The 17,755-nt window shown below is 42.6% G+C and overlaps 1 protein-coding gene across 1 annotated transcript in view; it reads right to left on the bottom strand.

Moving 5' to 3' along the window:
* CALN1 (calneuron 1) overlaps window positions 1–17,755 on the bottom strand; it is a 176,580-nt gene that overhangs the window by 58,321 nt on the left and 100,504 nt on the right. Inside the window, exon 4 of the mRNA XM_073315434.2 lies at window positions 16,552–16,664. Within this exon, the coding sequence (XP_073171535.1) occupies window positions 16,552–16,664 (113 nt within the window). The remainder of the gene's footprint in view (window positions 1–16,551; window positions 16,665–17,755) is intronic.

Here is a 17,755-nt window from a genome sequence, read left to right as displayed (position 1 = left end):
GGGCCCTCAATGTGATAGGATCTGGACAAATGTATGAAAAACGAACAAGTCCAGCCCCAGAGAGCTTACATTTAAGGCACTGATCCTGCAAAGCTGTAGGCATGTGCTTAACTTCATGCACTGTGAGTAGACCCATTAGCTTAAATGAGACAACTTGCAGTGCGCAAAGTTAAATACGTGTATAAGCTGTTGCAGAATTGGGGACTAAATTAAGCCAGGACTCAGCAAGCTGGTGTTCCAGCCAAGCAGAAGAAATGGAGAGAAGATGAGGGTAATGAAAGTTCGAAACATGCACTTTGAGCCAATGACAGATAAGGAAGAAACACAAGATATCTAAGGAGTGGCCCCCACACTCCACCAACCTCAACCCAGAAATAAGTCTGTCACCTAGAGAGAGAGATTTTAATATGCCCAGTATATACATTATAAAAATAAATACAAAAAATAAAATCCTCTGAGAGCAACGTAGTTACTTGTGCATTCCAGTCTGCAGAGAAGAGAATAGTGCTCCCTTCAAGACTCAGTCTGCCTGACTTTCCAGACATCTCATCACAGCTGGCATTCAACAGAGCCTCAAAAACGTCCCCATTCTCAACTGGTGTAAAGCAGCATAGCTCCATTGAAGTAATAAAGCTGTGCTGATTTACACCCTCTGAGGATCTGCAGCTCTATCTATAGAATAGATTGTTCTTGTCCCCTCTGACCACATCTCTGGAACACTACACTAATTTGCTTGGTAAATGTACACCATTGTAAAAAGAATGGTCTTCCCCACCAGATCAGTGCCTGGATTGAAATATCACACACACACACACAGTGATGGTCAAAGAATGTGCTGTGTTGACTGACCTAGGTATCCTGCTTTCTTACATACACACAAAATCTCTACAGGTGATAACAATTCAGTTGGTAGATTCCTATTGGAATGTAACACTGAAGAAGCAATTTAAAAAAGAAATCTTTGCTAGACATAGTATGGCTGGAAAGATCAAATCCTCTTCATATTTGCCAAGCTTGGGTTCAGAAACCCTGACATTTCAATGAATCATTAGTTTTGAAACTCATTAGAATTGTGTAGCTCAGCTGCATTCTATTCCCTACACACTAACGCAGCAGTATGAAAGATTAGAGATGGGTCCAAACCAGAATACAAACTTCACACTTCCACAAACTTTCAGGGGCCAGTGTGGGGAAGGTGTGTGTGCGCGACGGTGTAGAAGGGTTAAATCCAGACCCAACCTAAGAGAGAGATTTTATGGCTTGTGCCCTTCTATACAAAAGACCTATAACACAGCGATTTGATTTAGGCTGCTCAGATTCAGCCTTTATATAGATGTGGAAAAAATTAATCTGGTTTTTCAAACCTATTTACTTTGGAGTCACCAACCATCAGCTGAAAATATTCTTGCTATGCAATCTACCCTGATGGTTTTAACTCTGTGATGCAAACATAGATGCAGAGTGTTCTAAGAGTTTACTAAGGAATACTGGTGGTTAAGAGGAACATTGGCAGTGGATTCATTCGGTCTTTGCGTCCATTTTCAATCTGACCCCGCTCATACCAGCCAGGACCCTGCAAGCTCTCTCCTGTACACAAAGCCCTATATCCCCATTTCCAACCTAGGGGTCTAATCGCATAAACAGTTATTACCAGGCAAAGTGCTTTCTTCAGCAGACTAGTCTTGGACAGATGCAATGTGCTCTGGAATATTTGCAGGATTAGACCCTAAATCCTGAACAAAAAATATTTCATTTGACCCAAAACAACTTTTTTTAAAAACTAAAAAAAAATTCATTTCAGATCAAACTGAAACAATTTAATTTTTCCAGTCTAGCCACCAAACCAAAAAATTAACTGTTCACCTGTTTCTAGATTTAAGTGGTGTGTGGGGTGAATGTCACCCTCTGTACTTCAGTTTGCCAGCAAAAGTAAAGCACTGGGGATCCAATTTATAACAAGCCCAGAATGTTCAGCAATATAAAGAAACATGATGATGATGGTAAAATACCTCACTCTTACATAGCGCTTTTCATCAGTGAATTGCAGAGTGCTTTGCAAACATCAGTATCATTACCTCCATTTCACAGATGGGGAAATTGAAGTACAGAGAGACTAAGAAACTTCCCTAAAGTCATCCAGCAGACCAGTGACAGAGCTGTATATAGAACTCAAGTCTCCTGAGTTCCAAGTCCAGTGTTCTAAGCACTAGGTCACACTAATTTTATTTTATTTTTAAATCTCTAATTTTCTAGTATGAAACATCTTTGTTTTAAAACAATTATGCACAAATTGAAGACTTGGAGAAAAAAATTCCACCTTTCCCGTTTCTTTTTACTATATACTTTTGTGTTTTACAGCGTTAAAAAAAAAATTAAGGAAAATAAATTCCCTTTCTGTACAATTCCAGTACATGTACTTCCTAAGTGAATGTATTTTCACTGGAGGATTACGTCATCATTTGATTTTAGGATCATTATATGTTCTACCCTTAGACTTAAAACTGCCCTTGGGATTCAAGCATTTTTGAATGTCAGAATAAAATACATAGTTTGCTGAAAGCTATTTGAGTAACTGCAAGAGCATTTCAGAGCCAGAAGTTCGTAGCTTTTGTATTGGAGGCAGTAATAAAGAGGTGGAGTTATGAGAAAACATGAGGATGTTTGGCTTGAACCAGTAAATAGAAAGAAGAATTTCTAATCCTGGGGGAAGGGGACACATTGTAACACACTGTCTAAGCACGTGGTATTATGTCACCCCCTACTGGTTAGCTCACAAAGAATATGTAACATTAATAATACCAAAGCTTTTGTCCTAGTGTTTTGACTCTAACTCTAGTGTTTTGAGACCTAAGATTCCTGGGTTCTATCTACACTGAGTCCCACAATACCTATGTAGGTATACAACACATGCTTCATTGAAGATTGGCACTATCTAAGAAGTATTGTGTCATTTCTTTTCCACCCCGAGTGATGCGTCTCTAAAATGTATCCACTTAAACTTTGGAAAGAGAGAGATCGATGAAAAGAAAAGTAAATTGAGTGAATTTTAGGGCTGGTGAAAGTTGCAGGACTGATAACTCTGGAGAAAGCAAATGGATTAACACCCTCTGTATCTTATTTGCAATTCCCTGAGCTATCCAGTCCCCAAGGGAAAGGTATCTAAAACAACACACACAGCAATGACCAAAAGAGAACAGAAATCAAAATAATCTTTGTAAGATTTCTTTTTTGTCTCTTCTTAGCTGAGGTGAAGGCATCTCCATATTCTGCATAACAATATCTAGACTTTGTTCTTGATATCAGAGCTTATCAACCTGTATAATTTGGTAGAGAATCTTCTGAAGTCTGCCTTTCTTTGCCCTCAGTGTACAAAACCTTGAAAAATGAACATGCCTCATGACAGAACTCTTGATCTATGTAAGACCTCCATGGAAACACTGGACAGATATCTTGCTCATTTCACAACAGGGGAAATTACACATAGAAAGTACCGTAAATATCAGTACATAAAGAGGGAGACCAGGAAAGGTTTTGATCATTTAATATCATAGAATCATTGGACTGGAAGGGACCTCAAGAGGTCATCTACTCCAGTTCCCTACACTCATGGCAGGACTAAGTATTATCTAGACCATCCATGACAGTTGTTGTCTAACCTACTCTTAAAAATCTCCAATGATGGAGATTCCACAACCTCCCAGGACAATTTATTCCAGTGCTTAACCACTCTGACAGTTAGGAAGTTTTTCCTAATGTCCAACCTAAACCGCCCTTGCTGCAAGTTAAGCCCACTGGTTCTTGTCCTATCCTCAGAGGTTAAGGAGAATATCTAATTGACAGATATATCCTTATATATTTCTAGTGTTTCCATGGACTTCAATGGTGTTATTCCGGATTTATGCCATAGTAAGTGGTGCTAGAATCTGTTCCAACATATTTCTTCAGTCCTACTTGTGACTTATATATACTTCTTTTTAAAAAATGACGACAGTATAATACCATGTAGAATTCAATTATATACAGTAGTAAATCTTTCCCGGCCACTAGAAAATGCATTAAGACAATCAGTTCTAGAGAATCCTGTGCATTACAAGGCATAACGTATTTCTTCTCTTGCTGGCACAGAAATATATTTCTAACTTCACAAACAGTAAAATGAAGGGGGGGAGAGAGAGAGGCAGAGAGGTACTTTGTCTGGATAACAGTGGATTCATTAAAAGAGAGAGACCTCTGGCATTTCATCAGCTTTCTCTTCACGTTCAGCATCTTTCCACCCACTCGGAAATGGTAAATCATGTCTCTGCTAGAAATTTTTATTTAACAAAGCAACACTTTTTTTTTGGGGGGGGGGGGAAGGAAAGAGGACTAAGCCCGTCCTTCTTTGCCAGTGAAAAGTTTGCAGTGGGTGAGGCAAAGTTCACAGCTAAGTGGGCACAATTTTTGCCCCAACACACTAGACAGTAACCTATTCTACTCCTGCCAGACAATCAATTTCAAACCTCTACAGTGCCTATTTGTAAAATTCATCTCAAAAACACTTGAAAACCAGGGCTTATGTTTTGTTTTTCTTTTTCAAGTGCCAGCTGGACCAGAAACGATGGGCTAAAATTCAGGGCCAGTGATGTATGGACTGTCATCCAAACAAAAGATGGTGTTCACCGCTAGGGAGGTGTGTGATGGAAGAACTAAGCTGTACTATGGCTTATCCTGGAAGAGACTGGTAAGGGACTGGTGGAGAGGCTGAGAAAGGCATTGAACGAGATCAGAGGATGTGATTTGTCAAGGCCACTTAGGACAGAGCTGGAGAGCTAGCACAAGAGAAAGTCATGACTTGAAAGGGGTGGCATAACAAAGTTTGATGGGACTCTTTAAGGAAAAAGATTGGGGTTTTCAAAGGGAGGTAAACACCCAAATCCTATTGACTTCCAGTGGAAGCTGGGTGCATAACTCCATGAGGCTTTTTTGAACATCCTAGCCCAGGGCGAGGGGCGGTGCCCAGGAGGAAGCAAGGGATGCAACTGAGATCAAACAGTGATCTCATGATTGGGAATGCTAGGGCCACAGAGTTATCCATCAGCTGTGGAGGGTCAGGATTCCTCCCCTTCCTGCCAGTGGGGAATCCCCAGCACCCAGAGCAGTTACTCGACCTGGGTGCTGGGGAGAGCGAAGAGCTATGAAGCACTCATTCGCAGCAGCCAGCATGGTGAGCCTGGCCCTATTAGACCGAAACAATAAAGGCATTTTACAAAGACAGGTGAGCGTGTGCCACTGGGGTGGCACAGTTCTAGGTGTTACGATGGAAAAGCTGTCCAACACGCATCTACGCTCATGACTGGTGGCCTGGTAAAGGTGCATGGCTTACTTTTTCAAACCCTGTTGCCATCTGCAGATGCTAACTGCTTCAAGTCGGTCATCTGCACATGGTTTAACATTGCTGTTTTGCTGATATCACTGCACAACCAATATACCATTTAGGGCCTGATCCACACTCCCTTGAAAAGTCAATGCAAGTCTTTCCATTCAATTCAGTAGTCTTCAGATCAGGCTTTAACCAGCAGACTGCAACTGAAAATCCTGATTTCACACCAGGGCACCACAATGCGACCACTTGGGTGTACATTTAGGGTATGTCTACACTGCACATTGACCCAAGCTCTGTGGGACATGGGCCTGTACAGGGCTGTCCTTACCCATACGCAAAGCATACAGCTGCGTGGGCACCAAATTTCCTGGTGCCCTGCACAGCTGCGTGCTGCTCCAGCCCCTGCTCCGGCTCTGCCCCAGGCCCCCGCCCCTGCTCTGCCCCAGCCCCGCCCCACCCCACTCCCCTGAAGCCTGCTCCACTTCCCTGGCTCCCAGCCGTGCCGCCAGTGAGTGCTGGGGGCTGTTCCCCCATCTCCCCAGGCCTGGGAGCCAGGAGAGCAGAGCAGCCTGGGGTCCCAGGCCTCCACAGGCGGGAACTGGTCCCAGGCTTCCGCAGGGGGCCTGTGTGGGGCCCCAGGCTTCCATGGGGGACAGGGCGGGGCTGGCCACTTCCTGCAGGAAGTGGAGTGACCTGGCCCCAGCCTGCTCCACTTCCCTGGCTCCCAGGCAAAAAAATTCATTTGACTGAAAAATCAAGTTGTTGGTAAACAAAAAATTTTGGTGACGTTTTCAACCTTTTGGGGGAAAATTTTTTGAAAAAACAACAAATGGGTCTCTTTTGAACACTTCAGACTGAAAATCACTTCAACATTCAGCAATTCTTTGTGAAAATAGGTTTTTATTTCTCCATCGGCTCCAGTGTTCACATACCTCATTAGGAAATTGTTTTTTTCTGCATTGTTATTGTTCTGTTAAGCAAACCGAAAGACACAAGCATATTACAAGAACCTGATAACAACCACAACAACCGAAAGAAGGTGGTCTAGGGAAGGTTTGTTCTTTAGCAAAATTTCCCAGCATTCCAAATCCCTAATAAGCCATTTCTTAGATACCTCTGAAGAGAGGAAAGATGGTCCAGTGGTTAGGGTGCTGGCCTGGGACTTGGGAAACCTGAGCTCAACTCCCTGCTTTAACAAAGACCCCCAGTGCACCCTGGAGCAAGACACTTACGTTATGTCCACACTACAAGCACTGCAGCAGCGTAGAGACTTGCTGCAGCAACAGAAGCGGGTTTTCTATTGCTGTAGAAAACCACTCCTTCAAGAGACAGTGGCTAGGTTGATGGAAGAAGTCTATACTGGAAGAAGTCTATACTGGAACTAGGTTGCCTTAACTACATCTCTCGGGGCGGGGAGGGGAGCTGAATTTTTGACACCCTTGAGTAACATAGCTAGGTTGCCCTAAATTTTAGGTGTAGACCAGACCTTAGTGTCTCTGTGCCTTAATTCCCCCTCTGTAGAATGATGGTAATAGCATTGGCCTACCTGATAGGGGTGATATGGGGGGGAATACATTCATTAAAGATTATTGGAGCTTAGATACTCTGGTAATGGGGGCCATATAAGTACCTAAAATAGATTATTTGAAACTGTTTGGAGAAGCTAAATCAAAAACAAGGGCTCTTTGGGCCTGAACCAGAAGGGCGCTGGACATCTGCAAGTCTATTGATTTAAATTAGTTTTGGGTGTGTAGTCTGTGCTTAGCTTCTGGCCAGAACGGTACTATGGAAAACCCTTCCTCAAAGAACATAAGAACAGTCATACAGAGTCAGACCAAAGGTCCATCTAGCTCAGTATCCTGTTTTCCGACAGTGGCCAATGCCAGGTACCCCAGAGGGAATGAACAGAACAGGTAATCAATCATCAAGTGATCCACCCCCTGTTGCTCATTCCCAGCTTCTGGCAAACAGAGGTGAGGGACAGCATCCCTGCCCATGCTGGCTAATAGCCATTATCTAGTTATCTAGTTCTTTTTTGAACCCTGTTATAGTCTTGGCCTTCACAACATCCTCTGGCAAGGAGTTCCACAGATTGACTGTGCGTTGTGTGAAGAAATACTTCCTTTTGTTTGTTTTAAACCTGCTGCCTATTAATTTGATTTGATCACCCCTAGTTCTTGTGTTATGAGAATAAATAACACTCTTATTAACTTTCCCCACACCAGTCATGATTTTATAGACCTCTATCATATCCCCCTTAGTTATCTCTTTTCCAAGCTGAAAAGTCACCATCTTATTAATCTCTCCTCATATGGAAGCTGTTCCATACCCCTATTCATTTTTGTTGCCCTTTTCTGAACCTTTTCCAATTCCAATATATCTTTTTTGCATTTATCAACATTGAATTTCATCTGCCATTTTGTTGCCCAGTGACCCAGTTTTGAGAGTTCCCTTTGTAGCTCTTCACAGTCTGCTGGGGACTTACAAAACTACTCAAGATAGTTATCATCTGAAAATTTTGCCACCTCACTGTTTACCCCGTTTTCCGATCATTTATGAATATGTTGAATAGGATTAGTCCCAGTACAGACCCCTGGGGGACACCACTATTTATCTCTCTCCATTCTGAAAACTGACCATTTATTCCTACCCTTTGTTTCCTATCTTTTAACCAGTTACCAGTCCATGAGAGGACCTTCCTTCTTTTCCCATGACAGCTTGCTTTGCTCAAGATGGAAGGCATGAGTCCTGCATGCATTCCTCCATTGCCTTTGTTGTTGTACTTGAAACTTAACATAAGGACTATATCTAAATAAAAGACATTTCTCCCAACAAACCCAGCAAAGAAACTTCAAAAGAGCACGCAATATGTATTGAAGAATTTCCACCACTGAACCTATCCAAAGCAGATCTCATAGGGAGCAATGGAGCCCCATGCCAGTTCAAATTCCAGACACGCCATCAACACAGAGACCTACAGCCACGTGCATTTACTTTTGGCACTCACAGCTCCATTCATTTTAAAAAAAAAAGAAAAAAAAAAGAGGAGGACTTGTGGCACCTTAGAGACTAACAAATTTATTTGAGCATAAGCTTTCGTGAGCCACAGCTCACCTCATCGGATGCATTCAGTGGAAAATACAGTGGGGAGATTTATATACACAGAGAACATGGAACAATGGGTGTTACCATACACACTGTAACGAGAATGATCAGGTACGGTGAGCTATTACCAGCAGGAGAGTGGGGGGAAAAAAACCTTTTGTAGTGATAATCAAGGTGGGCCATTTCCAGCAGTTGACAAGAACGTCTGAGGAACTGCGGGGGGGTGGAGTGGGGGATAAACATGAGGAAATAGTTTTACTTTGTGTAATGACCCATCCACTCCCAGTCTTTATTCAAGCCTAAGTTAATTGTATCCAGTTTGCAAATTAATTTCAATTCAGCAGTCTCTCGTTGGAGTCTGTTTTGGAAGGTTTTTTGTTGAAGAATTGCCACTTTTAGGTCTGTAATCGAGTGACCAGAGAGATTGAAGTGTTCTCCAAACTGGCTCATTAAGAAAGTCAGAGCAAAGTTGCTATTTTATATATCAGGAGGCAAGGAAAACACCACCAGACACAGACCAAAAGAGTGAGTGAGTGAGTGAGTGAGTGAGTGAGTGAGTGAGTGAGTGAGTGTGAAGAAAAAAATGTGTGTGTGTGTGTGTGTGTGTGTGTGTGTAGAAAAAAATGACCACCCAAAAACCAAGACATCCCAAGTGTTCCAAGTTATTCTTGAAATCCTGGCCTTCACATTTGTTATGTAGTGGTGGAAAGGGTTAAAGAATGGAGACACTCGTCACAGGACAAACAGCAACTTCATGGATGGCATATAATTCATGAACCTAACAAATGCACAAATTCATGTATATTCCAGCAGACTGCGCAAAGCACTTCTATGCAGGATACCTGTGCCATGAACAGAGGTCTCTTGTTGCGTACTGAGATGAATGGCAGGCAAGCGGAGGATGGCTATAGTGTGCATGGAAGAAATCAGGGGCAAAATGAACTCGGGACTCTCGGTGATAGGTACACTGGAAAACGCGCATTTGAGGTTAGATGGACATGTGACAAGAGTGGGAGAAGAATGATCCGCAAAGAAAGCCACGGGAGGAAGAGGGCAGCAAGAAAGACTGAGGATATGGTGGAAAGACTATCAGAGATGTCTGAAGAGAGGAGGACTGGAACTCCAAGACTCATGAGTCCATGTGTCATGGACCAAAAGGAGTGGTGAAGAATCCTGGGCATCACCAACCCTGTGTAAATGGGAGAAGGAGTCGAGAAATGCAGTGCAATCGTGCCAAGCAGGCAGTGAAGACTGTAGTAATGTCTGCTAATCAACAGCAGACCAAGGTTTTCAAAAGTGACTGGAGATTCTGGATGCTCCACTGAAGACGCTATAAAAATGTCTGATTTTCAGAAAGTTCTGAGAACCTGCCCTATGAAAATCACCCCCCTTTCAATATATGTCAAGCTGGGCGCCTGAAAGTGGAGGCACCCAAAATTGCAGATCACTTTTGAAAATGTTGGCTTGTTTGGGTAATCCACTGGTGAGTGCACGTTATAGGTACGCCTCTGTGCTTAATCTCCAAAAGATATGAGTGGGACAGTCCCAGCTAGAGAATTTTGGTTTAAGCTGTAGAAATTCATGCTTCTAGCTCTGGAGGTTCCTGGGTCAATCCCTGGAGCATGCGCCAATATGGTGGCCATAACATGTGCACTAGACTTACAAACATTACTAAAAAAGAAAAGGAGGACATGTGGCATTCCAATGAAGTGAGCTCTCGCTCACGAAAGCTTATACTCAAATAAATTGGTTAGTCTCTAAGGTGCCACACGTCCTCCTTTTCTTTTTGCGAATACAGACTAACACGGCTGCTACTCTGAAGCATTGCTAAGCTTTCCTCCACGGACCACAGCACATGCAGCAGTCTATGAGCCAAGCACCTCATACAGCTCATTCTCTGATTCAGTAGTCAACAGACATATAAGACTCCGACAGCTGAGCCAACCACCAAACATTGTGCATCATCTGGAGCTTTGACCTACAAACTTAGCGTTACACAGTTTCGAGCATCTGCCATTATTTAGAACCACAGCAAATGTTGGCTGGAGTCCTCGGTAAAAACTGTGAATGAATGGGGCTGCTGCCATACTGCAAAGGCGGAAACACCACCACTTAAAGTCCATACTTGGAAAATTTGTATCAATGTAGCTACACGAGTTTGCAAACTCCCAGTGTAGATGTGTTGCACTGATGTAAAATGGGGTTTACTGCGGTTTCACCGCATATTACACAAGTGTAATGCATCTGTGCTGAGGGCTTGGAACGGTGTAACTGCTTGGTTTATCAGCTGATTGCAAAAGTAAGGGGAGCTGACGAAAGACAATTAATGAAGTATTTGCTAAGCCAGATCCCAGACAAAATGGGAAGACCAGCATTAGAGTAGAACAAAATAAAGGATGCACCGGAATCTACATACTCCCAAGCCCTCTCCAGCCCAGCCCAGCTGGGGAGAAGGAAATCCATTATTTAGAAATACACTTTTCCAATGCTGGTGAAGAAGTGCCGGGTTTCTTACCTGGCTAAATTACATACTATTTTCAGAGAGACAAAATACATCCTCAGGGATAATAACAATGCTAAAAAACGTGCAGGCTCCAAACTAATTCCTCTGCAGGGACTAGAGGAGGAACTAACTGTTCCTCAGGTTTTCAGAGGAAGAAATTTTGTTAAATTTATCTACTAGACGTAGAAAAAAAACAGCGCCCTTCCCCAACCACCTTATATCTTTCAGAGTCTCAGCCCTCCCTCCCTCAAGCTTGCACTGGGCTTTTGTTGATGTCAATGAGATTTCCAAATATTTCCTTCCTCATTTCATTCTATTAAACCACTGATTGATTGAGTGGCTTAACACAGCATAGAACTATCCCATGGGAGAGTCATTCCATTAGTAATGACAACTGACAATAGATTATGAACAGGCAGCTCCTCACATAAATTCATTAAAGCGTCAGCAACGGAAGCCAGGCTGTGGAAATGCAACTGTTCTATCCCCTTCCTCACTGCATCCTTATTGCTCACCACATAGAAAGGGAACTGGGGTCCTTGCCCTCAGTAATGAGTTTTCTGTAGAGGCCAGCAGAAGACAGAATCCTGCCCTCTGCTGGCCTAATAAAAATCACCACAGCCATCTCAGGCCAATACTGGAAGCTGTTGTAGCCTTCTCAGTCCCTGGATATAGTCATGAATAGAGCTGGGAGAATAATAGATGGTGGTACTGAGAAATCCAGGAAAAAAAATTAGTTTGGAACCAAAACTGAAATGTTTTCCTTTGGGTTTATTTTTCTTGACAAAACAAAAAAGGAATTTGTGCAGGTTAAAAAAATGTCATTTTGAAAATGCCAATATCAAAATGAGGACTTGTGGCAACTTAGAGACTAACAAATTTATTTGAGCATAAGCTTTCCTGAGCTACGTTCTTGTTAACTGCTGGAAATGGCCCAGCTTGATTATCACTACAAAAGGTTTTTCCCTCCACACTCTCCTGCTGGTAGTAGCTCACCTTACCTGATCACTCTCGTTACAGTCTGTACGGTAACAACCATTGTTTCATGTTCTCTGTGTATATAAATCTCCCCGCTGTATTTTCCACTGAATGCATCCGATGAAGTGGGCTGTAGCTCATGAAAGCTTATGCTCAAATAAATTGGTTAGTCTCTAAGGTGCCACGAGTCCTCCTTTTCTTTTTGCGGATACAGACTAACACGGCTGCTACTCTGAAAAATATCAAAATGGTTCATTTCTATCTTTTTAATTTTTCCCCCTCTGCTTTTCATTCAGCCAAAACTATTTGCCAAACTCAACCTGAATTCGCAAAGAGTTTTGTTCGCCCCCAAACTGCATATTTTTGTGTGGCAAATTTACTATTCGCTAAAATAAATTCACCCAGCAATAGTCACGAATCTACTGGGGTTGTGTCTCACCCTGTCCTCAGCACATCCATCACCACCTGGTGGTGAGAAGAGAAAACCCATTCTCCTTTACATGGCTGGAACCAGCCTTCCTTCCCTTCTTGCATCACAAAAGCTCCCATGTTAGCAGAACATGCTTGGCTGGCCTGATGGCCCATGGCTGCATAATGCCCTGCTACGTAAATCAGTGTGCTTTGCTAAGTTTGCTATGCCACTGCAGAACGTGTGATGAAGACACTCTAGAAGAAAGCTCTCCCATCGGCAAAATAACACCCCCTCTGTGATTGGCACAAGCTCTCCAGCCAACACGGTGCTGCCCACACCGACGCTTTTGTCGATGTGACTTATGTCGCTCGGGGGGGGGGGGGTGGTTTACTCCCATCCCTGAGTGACGTAGGTTATGCCAACATAAGATGTAGTATAGACATTCCCTTAGACACTTTTCAAATTTTTACCCTTATTCTTACTTAAAAAAAAAAAAAAAGCTGACACTCTGGTGATCAATGGAATGGTCTATTTGCACCATCCTAGCTCATCCGTCAGCCCCACTAGAGGCATGCCCCCCCCACACACACACTATGGAAAACACTACACTACAAATCCTTTTGTCCTTCAAATCATACACCATAATCGCCCAAACTAAGTGCTCATAAAAAGCTTCTGGTATCAGAGAACTTTTGTTTGTAAGAAAAACAAGTTCCGGGAAAGTTTAAGACATCTACCCAAGGTTAAATTTTATATTCACTTGTAAACTGAAAGCATCAGTAAAAACCACATCTGGGCATATGGGGCTGAGACAGAGAACTAGGGACTGAAATATGTAATTGACAACATTCTCTGCAAAACTGTATTCCATTTGTACAAGCTCCAGCTCGAAATTCTACAGAGGCAGCGCTACAGAGATAGATATTAATGTTCCCTCAGCTTTATTGATACAATTGTTCAACACTACGTTGAACGGAAATACTCTTTACAGTGTTACCTGCCCCCCATCCCCCCCTACAACCTCTTGAACAATCATGTAAGAACATGGAAAGCCTTTCTTTCCGGAGTGGAACTGATCTTGGCTACCGTAGAAAGAGAGTGAGCGAGCTGCCTTGACAAGAACTGATAAAATGCAATTTAAAGCTCACGTGGGAAGGAAAATAGGAAACATACGTTTGAAAAACCCTTCATTCTCCCAATCTGTGCCACTGTACAGCCCTCAGCAGAGATTAACTATTTTCTGAATGTCCATTACGCTTTACCTAATATTTGCAACAGGAAGAATGCCCCAGTTTGATATTATTTCAGGTCCGTTTCTTACACACCCTGTTCCCATTTTTGCTCTCTCTACTCTTCTACCATTGGCATCCTTTCTCTGTCTTCCCGCAGTCCTGCTAGTGTTGTTGCAAGATCCTTCCCCTCTCCAGCTCATGCCATCTGGAGCAGCCTTCCTGTATCACACCAACACACTCCCAGTTTCATTTGAACACGCATCTCTCATCCCTCGCCGGTTCCTTCGAATTTCTCTCTCCTTCTGCTGCTGTTTATTATTTAACTCTGTCATTGTATTATTTAAACTGTGCTGGGAACAGAATCTGGATGAAAGCGCCATTAATATAGGAAGCTGGGCCTTCGGCAAAAATATCATGCAAGCCAAAATCGTGACAGTTGGAGAATGAGAGATTGGATGGATAGTGTGGCAAAGCAGTTTCTGGAAGCCAAAAATGTATCTTCTGCCTCCGCACCTGATATAAAAAACTTCTCAGAAGTGCCTCTTGACATGCTGATTCTATGGTTTGGTGCCCCAGGCCTTCAGCTAACAGCCTACACAAGATAACCTTCTAGTGGCTATGTTAACACCTTCAACTGCCTTGGCCCACTTATAGCTTTTGCATGGACATAGCAAGGCTGCAGCTACTCTCAACTTTCTTTAGATACTTGAGGGGATTTTCCAAAAATGTCAACATGCAAAAATCACTACACATCTCCACGTCTTTCCCTTTTGCGAGAAAGTTAAAAGTCTGCATTAGTGGGATGTTGAGAGTGCATTTAGACCCCAGTTCAGCAAGGCACTTCATCATGTGCATTACTTTAAGCATGTGCTTAAGGCCCACTGAACTTCAGCATGTACTTAAATACTTTGTTGTACTGGGATGGGACTTAATACTGCTTAAATATTTTGATAAATCAAGGCTCTGATATCTGAGTAGGTAAAATAAGCAAAGGAAACATGCCACACATGTGAGTTGCGCTCTCCTACATTCTTCTGCTGGTTTACTCTTCTGAGAACAAGCAGTCAAATTGCTGAGGCACATTTTAGACAAATGTTACCTGCTCAGAAAGAAGAGGGATACATTTTTGTATGCAAAATGAAAATGTGTGTTCGCCAGTCTTAGATGTGGCCTCATGGATAGGTCAATGAACTAGAACTCAGGAGACCAGGGTTCAATTTGTGGGTCTGCCATTGCTATGCTGGGTGAGTCATGGCCCCTCCCCGTGCCTCAGTTTCCCCATCTAATAAAGACATTACCCTCTTTTGCAAAGTGCTTGCAGATCTATGAATGAAAAGCATTATGTAAGAGCTAGGAATTATTATTACAAGCTTTAACAATACATACAATGTTTTACATGCTAGGAAGCACACATGCAATTCAGTCAAATCTTTGTTGCCCATAGATAACTCCCCAGACCATTTCTCACAGCTTGTATAGCATCTGTCACCTGAGAATCACAAAACTCTTAATTAATTCTCACAGGAGTCCTGTGAGGAAGAGAAGCATTATTATTTTCCTCATTGGATAAGCAAAGTAAACCACAGCACAAAAGAATTAAAGTCAGTGGCAAATATAGAGTCCACAGCAGTGCCAGACATAGAACCCAGAATTCCCCTGCTTCGTCTCATGAGGCAAGGCTAGCCACAGGCATATACTGTTTGGTAAGAAGAGCTAGAGCTTTTTCCCCTTTGTACTAGTCAAGCTCTTTGATAAGTGACTCACCTGTGGGGCTCGGTGGAGGCTGTAGAAGAACAATAATGATTTTCTGCAAAGTCCCGGAACTTCTTAATGTTTCTTCAAACACTGTTTCCCTCCCAGATATATCATAATTCATTGCTGGTTCATCAACACTGAGTACTTACTCTGATGAATGAATGGTGGAAATACAGAGCTAACATTTTCAAGCTTGTTCCTATCATCCCACCATGTATCATAAACAAGTTTTAAACCACTCAAATATGGCAGACCGAATGTCTGCAGGAACTAGTAACAAGAGACAAAGCCTTTTAGAGTTAGGGTATCAGTTTCCACAAGGACTAGGCTTGATAGTGACCAAAAGCTGTTAGGCCACACAAAAGCACTCAGTTGCTATGTGAAATCACTGCTCATCTCATAGTAGCAGAGAAATACTGGATACAGTGGTCCATCTAGTCCAATAGTCCTGTCTCAAACAGCAGGCCTGGGGAAGGGGCAAGAAACCCTGCAGGAGGCAGTTATGAAATAATATGTCCACAGGGAAAGTTTATATCTAACTCCCAATGGTTAGAGGATTGCTTATGTCCTGAAGCACTAACATTTATATCCCCTCCAAAATTTGGGGGTGGGCGTGTGTGTGGGGGAGGAGGGGGTGGGAAGGGAAGTAATCCTTACTATAACAACTCAGCATAACCTTGTCATCATACAAAAATCCAATCCTTTTTGGAAGCCTGCACAGCTCAGTACAGTTATCAAGTTTACAGGCACTGGTTGACACCTTAGACAGGAGTCTCACCACCAAGGACTGAATTCACATGGAACGTGAGCTATCATCTTACCCTGATAGGGCAGGGTTGAGGCACATTGATGGGTCAGCGTGGGAGCAGCTTGCAAATGGCACTGCCAGTCTACTTGTTCTGTGATAAACAGAGGGTTTCATTATCCCCAGACTTGGATCCCAAATTGTTTGATCTATTGTATCTCATAGAACACACATAAGCACCAATGCGATATGATCAGCATTCTGTACATTTGATTAACTTCAGCTCGCCAGCTCCACCAATACACTATGGTCTTATCTGGCTCATAAACAGAACTGAATAACCTTTAAACAATTGTTCAATTTCAGCAAAATATTTCATGCTTCAAACCATTTCATTGTTTCTTGAGATAATGATATTTGCTCACTGATGTTGCTTTAAGAAGAAAAAAGCTTACTTACCTGCCAGAATATGCTGTCTATTGTATTTCCAAGAAAACCATCTCTCCCTTCTGAAGATACCAGCTTAGGTCCAAGAATGGTCATAAATTCATCAAAATCAACCTGGCCATCCCCTAGAATGAGAGAGAAACTATCAATCAATCTTAGTTGATTGCTATCTCAAAGGTCGTTCAAAAGTCCATGTACCACCCTGGATTGCTCTGCCCCCTGGAAAGAAAACAAGTTATGAACCAGTGAGTGCATACATCTAGACACCATGATCACCAGCAAAATCACATCTATGGTGCTTGGGGAACAGCTCTCATTTCCATTCTTATTAATGGTTTAATATAATATTACTAGCCAAAGAGCAGTCAAGATCAGGGCCCCATTGTGGTAGGTGCTGTACAAAAAAAAGATGAAAAGGCTGTCCCCATGCCCTGCTGAGGTTACAAGCAAGTCACTTCTAAAAACCAGAGGCTCTCAAGCATTTCAGCAAGATAGCAACCTCCATTAGCTGTAGGAGGGAGGCAGCGTGGCAGCACTGGACTGGACTCAGGAGACTTGGGATCTGTTCCTAGTTCTGCCACTGGTTTGCTAGGTGACTTTGGTCCCATCACATCATCTCCCTGTGCCACAAATTCCCCATCTGTAAAAAGTGGGGATAATTATACTGATCTCCCTTGTAAAGTGCTTTGAGATCTGCAAAGGAAAGAGCTCTGTGTAAGAGGTAGGTATTAATTTATTTATTATTATTATCATCCTGTTTGTAAATCAGCCTGCAGAGAGTGAAATCTTCCCAAACTCTTAGGCAGGTCCAATTACATCCTGCAGTGGAGGTTACCATACAAAGAACAGCCAGGCAATAAAGTAACCACAAGGCAATTCTTATCTGCTTTCATCAATGTGTATCTCCTGAAAGTCCTGTGTAGTCTGCATGCAGAGAAGACAGCATAGACACAGATCCAATGTTGTTAGCAGAAAGAGGAGACTGCTCGTGCCACTAATGAACTCAGCCTGTGCAATCCCATGACCCTGCAGTATACTGTCTGTTTTGTAAATGATGTGGCACTTGACGCTGTTTGTCATGCATCCAAGTATTAATTATCTCCTCGGAGGACTTTACAGAAGGATTAATAAAAAATGACAAGAAAGAAAGAGAGCACTTCTGTAGTGGTTAAGGAATCTTTCAAATACTTTGCTTTTCCAGGCTTTAAAAAGGTGA

Source organism: Lepidochelys kempii, chromosome 17 (assembly GCF_965140285.1).
Source record: "Lepidochelys kempii isolate rLepKem1 chromosome 17, rLepKem1.hap1, whole genome shotgun sequence".
In the NCBI taxonomy this organism is placed as follows: Eukaryota; Metazoa; Chordata; order Testudines; family Cheloniidae; genus Lepidochelys; species Lepidochelys kempii.
This window is presented reverse-complemented; position numbering and strand designations above follow the sequence as displayed.